Genomic DNA, 17,550 nt, shown 5'->3' with positions numbered 1-17,550 from the left:
GGTACAGCACAGATGTGGCTAGTACGTTTCCTTGGGTCGTTACAGTTATATTAGGAAAATCAAAATTGCAAAAATAAATAAATAAATAAATAAAAGCTAGGTGGCAATTCAAAGCAGATATTTCCTGTTTTGTATTTTTCCCCCTCAACATAGACATTTCCAAGCTGTACTAAGAAAATTAAAATTTACAAAACTAAATGAAAAAAAGAATAACAATTAGGTGATGATTATATATAACATGCCTGCCGTATATTTCTAAGGTTTCTTTAATCTATCCATATCACCCTAAAATCGGACTTCTATATGTTTTGTGAATCAATCCATGCATGTCACCCATGGATCATATCTGATATTCTTTACATTCAGACTACACTAAAAATTTTCATCGTCATCGTAGTGCTTGTAGTCACAGTTAGCGTGCAATATAATTCAGTAACTTACCATATACAACATTTTAAAGCTAAGATGCACCAGATTCGTGCTTAGTGCTTACATAAAGGTCTTCCATGTTGCTTGTAGTATCTGTTAGCGTCCATTTTAGATTTTACTACTACATCCTAGAGTTCAATTCATTTACTAAAGCTTATCTATATATTTTAAACAATGCGAAGGGATTAGTTTAGTGAGTCTCAAGTTCTCATTAAATTGTGGATAGAATTAACTCAATTGGTAAAGATTTTACTATTAAATAAAAAATTTAGAGTTTAAACCCGTCAACATCAAAAATCAATTTTGTTCCTTGGCATGATAATAAAAGAAAAATTATTACGAAGTGACTGCATTAAAGTATTAAAGTCAATGTAGGTAGGAGGAATATAGGGACAAGATAATAGGATACTTATTGCTCCAGCCTCTCTTATAACCACCTTTTGTCTTTTATTAATCTAATCTATATTATATACTCTATAATTTTATGCCAAACATTGTTTGTACAAGCAAGTGATTCTGGTTGACAAATTATGAACTTTTTGAATGAAGTAGAAGCAGAAAAAAAAAACTTTCATGATGTAACTTGCTTAATGTGAGGATGACAATTGCATATAAAATACATTGAAAATATGTATCCCTGTCCCTTACGAGCAGAGATCAAAATGGATAATTTCCCTTTTTGCTATGACTTTCTTACCTAGTTTAAGCTCATAAATCTATTTGGACTCTAACAAGATGATTTCCAATGTACTGGACCATTGCTCCAAGGCCTGGGTGTCAGTAAATTTTACTTTCAAATTCAAGTGCTCCAATCTTGCCAGTATTCTTCAGGCTCTCATTTGAACTGTTTTGGCATTCTTTGTTGACAATAATGTTGGTAAGTTTACAAGGCTCAGCCTCTTCCAGCATCTGAACTACCATTCTCATGGAGGGCCTTAGACTTGGAAGTTTTGATGTGCAGTGGACTGCTATTCTCATCACCTTGATTGCATCTTCCTTGAGGGCTTCTGAGATGGTTGAGTCTACTAAGTCAAGCGCACTCTCTTTATTACTGATTTTGCTGCGTACCCAGTAGACTATGTCCTTGTTTTCTCCAAACTCAGGCTCAATCGGCCTCTTTCCCATGACCAGCTCCAATAGGACTACTCCAAAGCTGTAGACATCACTCTTCTCATTTACCTTGTATGTGTATGCATATTCTTCACCACCAAAATAAGAAGAAAAACAATCAGTTTTCATATGAACAGCAATTTGGCCAATGCTAGAGCTAATGTGTTTTTGGAAATCTCATATCCTATTAGTCATCTTAACTTTGATCCAAATAAGTTTTCAAGCCACTAGGAGTTCATGATACAAGAATTAAAAAAGTAAAGGACTATAGAAGAGCTAGCTAGACTTTGGTATTAATCACAAAGAAAAAGAGGCAAAGAAAAATGGACACACTGCTTGAGAGACTAGTATCTTTTAAAAAAAACTACCTTTCCCTAAAAAATTAGCTTGTTTCTTGAGCAATGAGCATTTGTATATTTTCCTTTTTCATTCTCTTCTGATTATTGGGAAAATGCAACAAAGGAGAGAAGAAACTTACCAGGAGCCATGTATCCAAGTGTCCCAGCAATGACATGGGTCCAGTCCCCTCCAGTAGTCTGCACAATCTTAGCTAACCCAAAATCAGCAATCTTTGGCTTCCAATCCCCATCCAGCAAAATGTTGCTGGATTTCACATCACGGTGTATCACCGGTCTATCACATCCATGATGAAGATACTCCAATCCTCTAGCAGCCCCCAATGCAATCTCATACCTCACTTCCCATCCCATCTCCATCTTCCTACTACAATTGTGCAGCCGATCCCACAAGCTCCCATTGGGCAAGTACTCATATACCAGAAGATTACTGTCCTCACTTGTGATACTACAGAATAGCTTCACCACATTGATGTGCCTCACAGAGCTCAATGTGGCCACCTCGGCCTCATATTCAGCAGACCGGATATTCCTTTTTGTTAGCATAGCCGAGCTGCTTTGCCAGTTTTTCCGGTCACCCGAATCTGATATCCAAATGTGCTTTACAGCAAGTTCTTTACCATCAGTTAATTCAACCCTGTAAACATTCCCTGACCCTCCTTTACCAATCTGATTCTCCTTTTTGATGCCATCAATGATCTCTTTCTCTGTGAAGGTAAGTATGTGATAAGGCTTCATATCCCAAGAATTAGGCTTCAATGGGCTATCAAGATTTTTACGTCTTAGCTTGACACCTAGGCAACACACTAGTGCAAGAAGCAGAATCACAGCTCCAGCAATTAAACCGGATACCATTGTCCCGTGTTGGCTCCGTGGGCTGGACCCTGATGAACATGGCTGGAAATTCTTTAAATTCTGACTACATAAGCCTGGATTTCCATTAAAGCTGGTACTGAAGGCTAGGATGGATAGAGAGTCGGGAATATGGCCAACCAACTGGTTGTTTGATAGGTCAAGAAGGCTTAATGTTAGTGATGACAAACTGGTAGGAATTTCACCAGAAAGTTTGTTATTGGACAAGTTTAAGGAATTGAGATTAGGCAAATGTCCAAGACTTGCTGGAATGTTGCCTGAAAGTTTATTGCCAGACAGGTTTATTTCACTGAGGGAAACACATGAGCCTAATGAGTCCGGTATATAACCAGAGAACATGTTTTCATCTAAATAAATACTGCCAAGTTTCTTCAATCCACCAATTGTTTCAGGAATTTGACCCGAAAATTGATTTGAACTCAGCTTTATTGATACTAATGATGAAGCTTCGGAAATTGTCAACGGTAATTCACCAGAGAAGCGATTGTTATTTAGAAATAATTGTGCAAGAGATTTAGCATTACCTACATTAGATGCCACAGGACCTTCAAATTGATTCATAGAAAGATCAAATGTGGATAAGTTCGGCAAGCTCCATATCCCAGCCGGAACAACACCCGAAAGAGAATTGTTATTTACTCTTACACGTCTCAAAGACATGCAATTAGCATAGCTTTCTGGGATTCCACCAGTGAACTTGTTCTGCATCACAATCAGAGCATCCATTATACCATTCTTGCACATATCAGGAGGTATAGGACCCGTCAAAAAATTCTCTGCAACATCAATGTAAAAAATGCCCCCCAAAGAGCCAAGCTTTTGAGGTAAAGGACCAGTGAACTTGTTCCTGTAGAGTGAAAGATTACTGAGGTTCTTGAGCTCCCCGATCTCTTCAGGTATCTCCCCTGTGAACTGGTTCATAAAGAGTTGTATAGAAACAATGTTTGTTAAGAATCCCACCTCAGAAATATTGCCTTGGAGGTTATTACGACTCATATCAAGGTTCACAAGACTAGTAAGATTTCCAAATCCAACTGGGAGCTTCCCTGTCAATGAATTTGAGTAAAGCTCAAGTTGCCAAAGGTTCTTGAGTTTTCCAATATCACCTGGGATTTCACCAGTCAATTGGTTACAAGAAAGCTCAAGATTTATGAGCTGAGTGAGGTTTCCAAGACCTTCTGGAATTTGTCCTGTAAGGCTGCAGTTTGAGAGGTAAAGCCAGTACAATTTCTCAAGCTTAAAGACTTCCACAGGAAAAGTACTTGGTTCAAAGAAATTGTCACCAAGGCTTAAGAAAGTGAGAGTCGTAAGATTTTCCAATGATCTCCATGGAAATGGCCCAGAAAACCCGCTGTTGTTCAAATTCAAGAACTCTAGTTTGCTCAAAGGAGACAAGTCAGGGACTTTTCCAGAAAATTTATTCACACCCAGGTCCAAGTGTTGCAAACTAGTACAATTCTTCAAGTCCTCAGTGATGGTACCGTACAAAAAATTGGACCCCAGAGAGAGTTTCTCAAGAGACTGAAGCGAGCATATTGAATCAAATGGAAGAATCCCATGTAGATTTTGTTGGGGAAGATTGATTTCTCTGACAAGTCCATTGGAGTTGCATGCAATCCCATTGAAATTGCATAAGGAATTAGCTTGTGTCCACGAACTGAAAACATGATTGGTATCTGGGTTCTGGACAGCAGACTTGAATTGAAGAAGTGAGTTAAGCTCACTGGATTTGGAGAATGATATCAGGCTGAGAAAGCATAGAAAGAGAAGCAATAAAACCGGCCTCAGCTGGAAAAATTGGTTGGATAACATGGCCAGAATGAATGCAAAAAGATCGAGGTGGTGGTGGTGATTTTGGTTTGGTCTGTGACTGTGAGTCAGTGTTGTAGTAAGAGGAATGTGGAAACGCAAAAGATACAAGGACTAGGAGAGTTTTTTTTTTTTTTTTTTTTTTGAGGCTAAGGACTAGGAGAGTTGATTATAGCACGAGGGTGGCTTGAAATTTTGAACATAGTTGAAGTTTCTCATCTCTCATGTGAGTACGGTTGGAGAGGAGAATTTTGGTACGCAAGGCAAGGTTGGTATGTTTCTTTTCTGTAAAAGGTTGTTGGGAGTCATGGGACCTTATACCCTGTCCTGTGTCCCGTGATTTTGATTTTTGAGGCTGGATGCAACGAAAGAGGAGAAAATTACCCAAGGAATATGACTTATTACTTACTCAATCTGTGGTCCAGTGGCCCTCACAGCCACAACATAGATTTTTAATTTCCAATTCCAGCACGAGCCCAATAAATCACACACAATTTATTTCCTTATGTTAGTTAGAAGGCTCTTTCACCGATCCAATTTTTTCCTACCCTCCATCTCTTTTGTGTTTTGTCGTGGTATAGGATAGCCATCTTCTACTTCCTGCGATTCAAAAGTTGGACTTGGAGTCAGCGACAGCAAAGAAATCCCCTAAAGGAAAAGGCCATAATAGATCATATCAAAAAGAAAAAAATGAACCTTACGTACGTGTTCAAGGCCATTGACATTGACCCAAGAACGAAATTATTGAAAGCATTTTGAAATGGTTGTGTTGTGTTTCCACGTAACTACGAGGCTCATTCCACGTAGTAGCTAGGCCTAGGCAAGGAATGGGAATGGAGAGCTGAGATAAGTCAATCTTGGTGGCCGTTGTGTTCCACACTTGGCTCTCTGCTCGCTACATCACATTCTTTTTGTCCTTGGCAATGACAGATGATCAAGACAAAGGGGGTGTATGGGAGCATTCTCTTCCAAAAATTTATGTCCGTTTTCAAATAAGTAGTTGGCCTTCTCTATTTTACATATTTACTTTTCATTTATATTATAAATATTAATTTTCCTTTTTTTTTTCTTTACACAACAATTACTATCCATTTTTTTCATTATCCTTAGAATACATAAAGGAAAAAAACAACTTAATGCAAAATGAATAATATTAATATAAATTTATATAGTTATTGTAGTAGTAATATATTTTTACACAACTTTACATTACTTGATGTTGATAAATTTTGGACTTAATTAGCTAAAATGTGGTCATTTTTGTATTATACAAGTACTAATGTGAGTTTTCTTGTATGGCGATAGCCGATAAGTGTGTGATGGAATAGGTGTACAAGAAACTTTACAATTAGACCTATTCCATTGCACATAAAATTTTCCCGACAAAAAGAAACCACCCAAACATTCTCCTTCATGATATTTAGTTGAATAAAACCGGTATGATTAATTTTGCATGCTTGTTTTATCTTTTGGAAAAATGTTAGATATATAATTTTACAACAAAACAAATAGTGTTTATATGAAAATTTTGTAATATGACCCATTGAACCAAAAATAAAGTGGCAACAAATTAGAATAAGACAAAATTACAATTTACATCTTTTAATTTTGACTAAAATTCAATTCAGTCTTATAGTTTTTTTTCCCTTTCATTTCAATCTTTGAACTTTCACTTGTTGCCAATTCAATCTTTTTATCTAATTTCATCACATTGTGCCATTAAGTGCCTTAAAAACGATGTTGTTCGGAAAATTTTGAGTTTTTTAAATAAAAAAATTAGCAAAAAACATTTTTTTTTAAATAATGGTTAATTGCGATTAATTTACCTGTGGTTTGATAGATTTTAACTAATTAGGTCTACTCATAATTTAAAAATTATCACTTAACCAACTTGAAGTGTCCTTTGTTAGACATCTATTGTTCAACTCTTACCATTAGTTTTTGTTTATGTAACTTAATATTAGTTTTTGTTATTATATATATATATATATATATATATGTCCAGCTCCTACCATTGTCACAACACAGTGGCAAATTACAATCCACTCTTTTATTTTTATTATAAATGGTACCCTTCCCCCCCCCCCCCCAAAAAAAATAATAAAAAAAACTTGTCTAGAATAATGTAGTATTAGCCAATTTTCTTTGGCTAATCTACGTTGGAAATTAGTAGTTAGAAATGATTCTATGGGTTGGGACAATAACATATTTATCTTCCATCCAATCTTTGTTACATGAATTATTTGTGGCTACTAAAAGCGGCAGTTCAATTCCTTATATTTGCATTGGTTTCCTCCTAAATATACCAGCAATGCGTTCTCACCCTACACGCATGGTCCCACCAAAATTAAAATCAAACCTAAACCATGGCCTAACAACAACACACATCAAATTTTTGGAAAATTGTACAACACTTCAGAAGTATAATGCGGCATAAATTATTCTCACATAGTAGATTCTACAAATTAAATTTACGATAATATTCACTATTTATATAAGAGAATAAAGTACAATATTATTGTACTCCTAAGATATTTTATAATTTTTTCAAATTTTGTGAATATTTGATTTTTGAAGACTTTCTCATTTCGAAAAATATATCTAGGGGGCCACCGTCTTGGTTCCTAGTCCAACGTGATAAAAGTTTAGAATGATGATTTCAATAACAAACACTTAAAATCATGGGTATTCAATCGTTTATTTATTTATAATTAGGTTAAAATACAATAAGATTTAACTTTATAGTATCTACTCCAAAATGATTATTTCATATTAATTGGTTTTTTTTAGAGAGTTTCAACCTATGGCGTCCACTCCTGATAATAGCTCTTTATTATCAAAACAAGACATCAACAATTTTTGGTATAGGTAAAAATTGAACCCTAGATCTCTTATACAACTATCAGAGACTTTACTAGCTGAGCTAACTAGAACTCACATATTAATTGGTTTTAGTACAAGGAAAATTCAAATTTACATCTATTATTTTTTATGAGAAACTTTATCAATAGAATTAAGTACAACCTGCATCTTCTCCTTCGTTAAAAGATAAAGCAAACTTGGTAAGAGATTAAACATAATACTAATGATTTATTCTTCAACTTATGATTATTGTTTATCCAAAAAATTATTATTTGTTAGGATATGTGCTCTTAAATCCTATTGTATGATACTATGTATGACTTAATGTTGTGGTTAATAAAATTATTTTATTATTATCTAAAAATAATGGTAACATGAATATTGGGACATTATCATATAGTCCATGAGATGCATAGTATGTGATTTATGTGATTTAATCACAGAAGATATAAATCACAGGTTCTTTGTAAACTCAGAATTTTAGTTCGTAGTCGATGATAAAATTAGGCATTTCATCAGCGAAGACTATTACATATCAACTAAGATGATTTGTCTTATTCATGAAAATGGAGATTTCTAGTTGGTATGTTGATATGTTTTAAGAGTTAAAACATATTGAACTAGACCGCTGTGAGATTTATTATTCTCCTAACGACTGTCAAATGAATAATAAACTCACAACTTCTATTTACATGAACTTTTAATCCTGAGAGGATAATGGACCTGATCATAAAGTATAGGTTGCTTTGATATATCAGGAGTGAGGTATAAAGAAACGATCAAAACCTCAGTATGTTGGGCAATCACATTTAATATTGATGAAACATATATTCTCAAGATGGAATTTATAGTCTCTTAATGGAGATATAAAATATTCCCTTGAGATAAGTTCAATGGATTTAGTTATTCAGAAAGTTAGGTCTAACCACTTTGGTAAGAAATTATTAAAGTATATATTTATGAAATTAGATTTCATAATTATTTGATGAATAATTTTAAAAGATTAAACCGGGTACTTAAGGAATTAAGATGTAGTAATCTTCAAAGTGGCAGTCTATATTCATAACTTTGTATTACTACGAATATTTTATAAAGGGGTTGTATGTATAATAAAGTTTTGAGATATAATTTATAAATAAGGTATAGAGTGCAACTATATTTATATAGTGGTATTAAATATAGTTAATGGTAATTTTGGACTTGTCAAGAGTTAACAGAGAAGCTCAAGACCCATTGGAGCTAGTGTCTTATTGGTCCCTTTTGGTTCGACTCCAAGCTACACACTTAAACCCAATTGGAAAGGCCCAAAAGACCAGCCCAATTAGATAATCAGTTAGATACAAAGGGAGAAACATATAGATTTTTTTGTGTGTGAAAAAAATAAGAACACTATTGTGAAAAGATGTGTGAAAAGATGTGTAAAAAGTGTTAGAAACTTTGACATTTTCCTTTGGAAAACTGATTGAAAGACCACACTTCTTGGGCGATAGTGGAATCAGAGTGAAGATTAAAAGTATTCCTAAGTGATTCTGATCTTCGTTTTTGAAATTCACCACAACAAGGTACACTCTCTTGTTCTTAAATTCTAAAACTTACATAGTACATGTTAACATTTGTGAATGAAGTAGATCCGTTAATTTTTTTCGATGCGTATGTTTTGTATGCGATACAAACATGTATTTATTCAACATTATCATCATTTTTTTTATATGACTATTATCAACATTATTGTTATTGTACCTTTGGTTTTCTGTCTATTTGGAAATGTACCAAATTTATCTTTTAACACCTTGATATGTTTGTTATTTCTTTCCCAAAAAACAAAAAAACCAACAACAAAAAAAACCTTTATATATTTGTTGCCAAAGTGGCATGGATTTCTATTTTTGGGTCCCGAACTTGGCTTTGAATTTGACGCAGCCATGCAGAACAGGTTAGCAAATTGTGACCAACACATCCTCTCAAACCCCCAATTTATCATGGATCCCTAAATCAACTTCCTCTCCCAATTAACTCATTTTTTAGCCAAACAATTGTAAAAGCTCAAAAGTTGATGGCCCAAGCCCACTGAGAATAGTGAGGCTCGTACCTTCAAATTAAACCCAAAAAGATAGAGTTTGTATAGAGAAAGGGAAAAATGATTCTGGTGTTGGTTTAATTAAGTTTAGGTCTAAAGTCGAAGATTCAATTAAGAAGGGAAGAGATTGATTTGAAAATGTAATTGACATTAATGCATTCCTCGGGCCAATCCGAGGATGAGTTCTTATACTAAGATCTACACAAGTCTTTAGTTATATCCTCCAACACTATTCCTGTTCTTATCTTTTATCTTTATTTCTTAGAAAAATTACCATCCCTTTAGTTGGGGAGTTCCCCTCTCTTATATACTCATTTTCCTTTGCATCCTAGCCCTCCACTTGTATACTTCAAGGTTTTTCTAAGGACACTTGTCCCCTCAAAGTTCTACTAAAGGTGATAGAAGGGGATGCTTAGCTGTGAATTTACTGTTTAGGTCTTATTTCCTCATTAATGCAGCTGATAAGGTTGTTCCTATTCATTCAATGCGAAGGTAGTAGATAAACTTTTACAGGAAACTTCTCTCAGCTGCCTTGGTCCTCCCCTAGAAGGCTACTTCTCCCACTCGGGCACTCACGAGACATTGTGCACCTTCTCATCCTCTTCTTGGGTAAACCAACTTCTCGGGTTGGAGCTGCTTTACAAATGAAATGATGGACATATCAATCCTAGTCCTCCTTGGTCGTTGGGCCCCCACAACAATCAAGGAAAAAAAACGTTTAAGGTTTTAAGTTTTTATTATTAATTATTATCAATAAATCACAATAATCATTCAAATAATAGTTATATTCTTACTATGTAAGGAAATATATAGTCCACAAGTATGAGAGTAATATTTAACAGCACAAAAATTTACACTATGATTTGTCTTCTTTTCATTTTTCTATTTTTTAATTATTATTTTTATTGTGTCTATTTGAATTCATGTTTACTCTACACTATATTTAATTATGAAGTTTCTAATACATTTGATGGCTAATTCAAATGATTTCTTGACAAAATTTTGTTTGAATAATTTGATAAGTTGTGTTATGTTTCTTTGATTTTTAGTAATGGTAGTTTATTAATTTATGCAGTAAAAATTTTCTTTTGACAATTCACAAAATGATCCTTAAAGAATTATTATTATTATTTTTTTACTTTTAAATAAGTTTATCCACAAATGATTATTAATAATATTCTTACACATCGCGTGGGTTTTTAGCTAGTATATAATAATAGTAAGAAACGTTACAAATGAGGTTATGAAAAAAAATGATAACACTAATTAACATTGTCATTATGAAGTAGTACTTTATGATTTTACACATATAAAAAAAAATATATGTAAAGGTTAAAAAAAGAAAATGGTATATGTAAGGATTTCATTAACATAAAAGAAAATGAAAAATAAATTATTAAAACTAAACAATAATAATAATAATAATAATAATAATAATAATAATAATAATAATAATAATAATAATAATAATAATAATAATAATAATATATAGGGGCAATTATATTCCTCCTCCTTGAGGTTTGGAGAAATGACACTTTTCCCAAACTTGAAGGAAAAAAAAATATTTTTCTCCCTTTACATTTCTCTTAACATTTGTTTGGCCATACTTTGTTAAATTAATATTAAATATTGTATACTAACATGTCTATGCTTAAGGGTAAATTTCCAAAATTATCCTCAATTTTAGAATTAAAATCTCTTATTTTAAAATTTTAAATTAAAGTATATTCAAAAATATTAAGTAATGACTTTTGCTTTTTGCTTTTTTTTTTCTCAATGAGTTATAGAGAGATTTTTCGTTTCAAATGTTTTGGTATTTGATAAATTTGATATTTTTATCTTAAATTTATGAGTAATTTTTTTACTAACCATGGTTAAATATTTATAAAGACATTTTTAAAGAAATTTAAAATATTTTGTTACTAATATAAATAAAAGGGGGAGTGTTATATATATATCTCGATTCTCGCGCAATGCGCAGGTCTGCGTCTAGCGTATAAATACTTTATTACCGAAAATGTTTGATATGTAGTTGACTTCTTTATACGGTGACACGTAAGTTCTGTAGCTTTCACAATTTTACACATGATTGTTATTTTTTAATTAAATTCAATTTTTTGCTTAATTGTTTTTTTACTTCCCACCAGATCACTACCTCTCTCCTCTCAATAAACCCTTTCTTTCTCTTTACCTCTGTTCATACTTCAAAATGCTTCAATGGCTAAACAAAATATGCGATTAAAGAAGGCAACTTCCAGGAATGCCGAAACTCATTCATCCGTGTCAATTTGTGACCATTAGCACTAAAATGGTCCACAAAGGGACAAAGTGTATGACAACAACTCCCGTGGCTTTGGCAGGGTTTACGATGAGAGAGTCAAAAAGAATCTGGCAGGACGTATAATGTTTCTTTTTTTAACATTAAAAAACAATTCCACCCCTCTTCTACCTTACACATGTTATATGATTATGTTCTACTTCTACATACATATAATTCTTTCTCTTAAAATTTTTACATGTATATTCCAGTGAGACAGGTCCGACAGGCAGAATTAAAGATTTAATTCTTGCTTTTATGATGAATCCTAAGTACAATTAGTTATGGATTTAAAGTCAATGATAGAGAGGCAAGACATGGCTACAATGATGGCTGAAAGATGCTGGCATAGATTCCATTGGCATGCACCAAATACCTGCATGTGAGGTTGTCTACAAATTCTACTAAAATTTGCAAATTTTCATATAGTTAGAAAATGAAAAAATACATATATATATATATATATATATATATATATATATTTAAATTATTATGAATAGATTTCTTTCAAACAACTGAATGTACAAGAAACTGCTTCAAGCCTTCAACAACACAAATACAGGCAACTTAAAGTTGTAAACCAAAGCACCTAACAAAAGGGAGCAGCTTTCCTTGTGTCGTTCCCCTAGATGCACAACAACTTCCTCTTGCTAAAGAGCACTGAGCTTTCCCTAAGCTGATCACAAGCTCCATTGCATAATGCTTTGATCCCCACCCAGTTATTGGGTTTCCTCCTCTGCCTCATGTGTCTAGATTCGACTCAAGCTTGTTCTCCTAGAACTGAGTCATTAGTATGTTTCTATTATCATTTCTCCACGCAGCATTGCTTGATCACTGCCCAACTACCTTACCAGGCAATGCTCTTGTTTCGATCTAAACTAAGGTATACAATAGCTACAAGATTTCATTCTTAGTAGGGATTTGATTGATCAAAGTTAGCTGGTGACCCTTTAGAGTTTGTGCTATGCAAGCATTCATGTGGAGTTGTTAAGGAATTGGTAATGCCTAGATGGTGAGGGTTAGAGTCCTCATGAGGGACCATGACCCATACATTATTTTCTTAATTGAGACTATGGTGGGAAAGGATAAGATTAATAAGATCGATGACCTTAGGTTATGTGGATTGTCATTGTGTACCAACTAGTGGTAGCTACAGATGGTGTGGAGATGGTGGTCTAGCTCTTTTATGGAATAATGAAGTCGTTTTAAAAGTGGTGGATGCATCTGCCTAGCAAGTGATGCAATCTCTTAATCCGGTTGTAAGGATTGGTTGTTTGTATGCAGCTATAGGTCTTCCTATTTTGTCAAGAAAGAGAAATTCTGGAAGATCATTTCAAGCTCAGTGAATGCATTTCAAGGGTGCCCTTGTGTTTGCTGTGGGGATTTCAACTGTCTTGTAAGAAAAGAGAAGTTTGGATGCAAGGCTGGCTCTTTTCCAAGAGGAGGTCTCAAAGAGTTCATGTAAGAATAAATTTGGGTTTTACTGGAATTAGGCATTTGGGATGTAATAAAGGGGAGAACTTGCCAGCATAAGATAGAGGCTAGATAAGACAGTGTGTTACAAGCAGGGGTGATGCAGGGGCATAACCAAAAGTTATTTCAATATTTCATTTTAGATTTTCAATGGATAATTTCAAATTGTAAAGTAGTTATTTATTTGTTTAGTTTGGATTAGTATTTAAAAAAGTCAGTCATGTTTATCTCAAAAAATGTATGTTCTGTGGCAAATAGTATAGCTAATTTCCTTGGGTGCAAAAGTATCAGTCTGGGTACCCCTCTCTTCCTTACTCAAAGGAAAATTGTAGATTTTAATTTTTTTGAAGGAGAAGCTGGAATCTAAGCTCAATGAATTGAAAGTCCAAGTACTTTTTCAGGGATGGTAGAGTGACAGTGATTAAGGCAATAGCTGAATTCTTATCTGCTTACACTACGCTATGACCACATTCAGGATCAGCCAACCAATATTGTTAGTATACATGTTGTAGGATTATGAGCATTTAAGGTTTGGACATGACCAAAAAAGCCAAAATGATAATTTTGACAGGGATAAGCTTGTGTATCCAAGCCTTTGGTACTCAACCTTGAACTGGAAAACCCTATAAACATCTGGAACCTTCATTATGAATAGAGGTGTACTAGAATCTCAGGCAGTGAAGTTGCATGCAACATATGCCATAAATAATCTAATAAAGTACCTTTCTGTCAGTATTCTTCAGAACATAGGGACTCATCATGTAAAACTAGACTTGAACATTGTTAGCCACATATGGTTCCCAACTTGTACCAAACCACTCATAAATCTCAACCGAATATTCCTTCAACCAGATTTAAAATATGAGTAGCGGCCAAAACCTTTCCTTTCTTATTAAATTTTAGCACTTAAATTTTAATAATTACTCCAGTACTAAAAGTAAAATTACCAAGTTGTTCTTGACCCTATAGATGGTAGGTTCATTGGCCTCTCCAGCTTTGTGATGTCTTACATTCATAACCTATGATCCAAACATGATGCAGCAGGCAACGATTTTTTTAAAAAAAAAAATGTAGTCAAATGATGACATAAAATAAATGAATTTTTTTTTCTTCAGAATCTTATTCAGATGGAACTAAGTAACATCTAGGTTATAGTAAGAGACTTACCTTAAGATGACCTCTTTCATGGAAAATTGCTCATTACCCAATTCTCTTGTCTGATACCACAAAATAAATCTGTAATCAGTTTCTATTTAGAAGCAGATGACCATTTTCTAAGTATTAAAAGGAATATGCATAAAATAAGACGCATAAGTATATTTATATCACGAACTCATTTTTCATGGATATCCAAATATTTAGTAAGGAGATTCTAAATTCCATGAAAACTTGTACTGTAATCATCAGACAGAAGGCAATCATGAGAGGTAGAGAGACTGCCACAATTGTTGCTGGAAGTGTTATTGAGAGGGAGAGAGAGAGTGTAGCTCATTTGTCAACAATCAAGACCACTTCCAAACCATAATTTGCATTAAATTAGCATGACATTATTTCTATTATTTACTTCTCTCTGTTCTGGAGGCCCCTTTTGATAATCGCACATCCTGAGCACAGTATTCTCCATAGGCGTCAACAGCTCTATCAGAAACTGTATTGGGTATTATGTCCAAAGTTCTATTAATTCATAAATTTATATTGCACTCTTACAATGTATAAATATATCCAATTTGCTTATAGGATTAGGCTAAGAGCTTGTTGACAACACTTATAGCTGCCTCTAACAGATAATTTATTCAATTTCCTTCTCACCATTACAAATTATGAGGCAAAAAACTGCAAGAATCTACCTCAGTAACAATTTGTGTTTGTTTGGGACCCCATAGTTTTTACTGGCTTATTTGCATAGCATTTATCAGAATTGTAGTTTTTGGTAGCTTTTATATTAAAGGTGTAACAAAAGGCCAAAAGCTAGTTTTTTGGTGCTTATTTGTTAAAAAGCAGAGGCCAAAAGCAAAAAGCTTTAAGCTTTTTGCCAAACGCACACAAAAGTTTGACCTTTGAATTATTTCTAATGCAGCTACCATTAAACATATTTAGCATAAGGTAGCTTAGGCATTTGAATATGGGTAGTCCAAACGTGTCATATTTGGATACAGTCTTCACTAAGCCTGCCACTTGCTTGACACTGAACAAAGGCAAGCCAAAGTTTAACTCAATTGGTTGGACTCCCAGCCTTCTGCACCTTAGATTCGAAGAATCTGAAAAGAAAGCCAAAATTTATTAATGAACATGACATGAGCAAGAAATCTTTGTCAAGGCTGACCAGCAACTACTACATACCGATTGCTGAACATACTTAATGAGCTGGAGATTAAAATCCAAGCATTGTTTCTAGCCTGCAACAAAAAACAGCTGAAACTGTTCATATTTTATGAAAATATCAACTGCACTAAAACCATGCATTATAGAGATCAAAGCAGCCTAAAATGCTATTGAGAACATAAAGGTTTCATATACATGCAAAGTTAATTAGACAAATTCTTTTCATCAATATTAATACTCATTCTAACCGTAGCCTACTAAGAATCTGAGTTGCACGCACTGCAATAACAAAACATATCCCCAAGACCAAAAAAGTCATCAACACAACCAAAAAATTGCAACTTCTCGAACACAAATAAACATGCCGTACGGTTACATCAAGCAGGAAATATATAAGATTTAATTAGTTAAGATCAAAACCACAAAATTTGGTCCTGTTAGAATGATAAATATATCATACGATCTTATTAATAAACCAATTCCACATAAGGATCTACCCCAACACAAAACATATTACAATTACAAATGTTATCGGCCTAAACTTCAATAATGGAACAATTGTCCATATTTCCAATGTCTCAAAAGAATTAAAATATATGTTACTCAAATTAATAAGCATCATGGTTGGTTTATGCAATCACCATTATTTTGAGCATAAAGATAAGGAATAGGTTGGGAGGCTGATTATTTCTTGGCTCATCAAATTTATTTCTTAAAAAATCACATCAATTTATCTAATAATTTGACAATTACACAATTTGACAATTACATAAATTGATTTCTATAAATCATTTTCATCCCAACGAAAAAAGAAAAAAAAGAAAAAAACAACAAATACAAAAGACTTCAAATTGAGACACATTTACAGGGGAGAACCTTCATAAATACAAATGAAATGACAATAAATTTGAAAATTAACACTTGCAAGAGGTCAATCTTTGGATTGTAGTTTTAATAGTTGAGGCAATCAGTTTAGAAATATACTCTCAAATAGCAGATGAATATGATAGAAGGCATTTTGAAGGCAGTTGCTACCTCATCTCATGAATGCTTCACCTAGCCCCACTACACAATATCCATCTATCTCATGAAAATCTAAAACGAAGACAATAATATCAAATAGAGAGAGAGAGAGAGAGCAATGATGTGATTTAATGTGATGTGATGTGATATCCCAATTAAAAGAAATGAAATTAGGGTTTGTTGTTTTGATGTTTACCTTCAAGTTCAACCATAGGCAAAGAAAATTTCGATCTTTCTCAAAAACCATGACTACTGCTGCGATAAGGAAATTCACCCAACACACCACACCACACCACCCCACACAATAACCAAGAGAGAGCAGCGACCAATTATTAGATTTCAACGCCAGAGTCTGAGAGAGAGAGAGAAGACACTGTTTTTTTTTTCTTTTTATTGAGGGCAAAATTGTCATTTGGCTTCTGTTGATAGAGTGAATTGCGCGGCTTTTTATTATTATTTTTTTTAGCAGTTATCAAATACCAAATAAGGACTAAGGAGGAACAGCAAGTAACAAGTTGTCACATATTCACGGGTAAATACTTAAGAAATATTTTAAAAAGGAAAAAGGAAAAGAAGTTTATATTAATGGGATGGGCTCCTCTCCCATGTTGCCTGTAGCAATCCATTTGGTTGATCTTCTCTTCAGCTTCTGCGGCTACTCCTTCTTTTGCTTTATTAGCACAGACTTTACGTTTCTTTCTTCTTATGCCTTTTATGTTCTTTTTATTTTAATCTTAACTTTTTGTTGTTTTGTGTGCTTGACAAGTAGTGACTTGACAAGTCACTGACAACCCACCCACGTGAACATCATTCAAAATTCAAACTTTACCTCATTTTTTTTAAAAATATAATATTATAACTTTTTAATACTTATTCGTTTTGTGTGCAATGCCCATACA

General features: G+C 33.7%; 1 protein-coding gene and 1 long non-coding RNA gene across 2 annotated transcripts; both read right to left on the bottom strand.

Moving 5' to 3' along the window:
* Positions 1 to 965: 965 nt before the first annotated feature.
* On the bottom strand, positions 966 to 4,713 carry LOC142643242 (receptor-like protein kinase 7). The gene is made up of 2 exons (XM_075817781.1): positions 2,018 to 4,713; positions 966 to 1,628 (listed from the first exon to the last, which is right to left on the bottom strand). The coding sequence occupies exons 1-2, from the start codon at positions 4,578 to 4,580 to the stop codon at positions 1,207 to 1,209; spliced, it is 2,985 nt and encodes a 994-aa protein (XP_075673896.1). The 5' UTR covers positions 4,581 to 4,713; the 3' UTR covers positions 966 to 1,206.
* A 10,070-nt stretch (positions 4,714 to 14,783) lies between these two features.
* LOC142642131 (uncharacterized) lies at positions 14,784 to 17,015 on the bottom strand. The gene is made up of 3 exons (XR_012845595.1): positions 16,848 to 17,015; positions 15,647 to 15,702; positions 14,784 to 15,564 (listed from the first exon to the last, which is right to left on the bottom strand). It is a non-coding gene; the product is annotated as an uncharacterized LOC142642131 (long non-coding RNA).
* Between the last annotated feature and the right edge of the window lie 535 nt (positions 17,016 to 17,550).

This window comes from Castanea sativa, chromosome 7, assembly GCF_040712315.1.
Source record: "Castanea sativa cultivar Marrone di Chiusa Pesio chromosome 7, ASM4071231v1".
Classification (NCBI taxonomy): Eukaryota; Viridiplantae; Streptophyta; class Magnoliopsida; order Fagales; family Fagaceae; genus Castanea; species Castanea sativa.
This window is presented reverse-complemented; position numbering and strand designations above follow the sequence as displayed.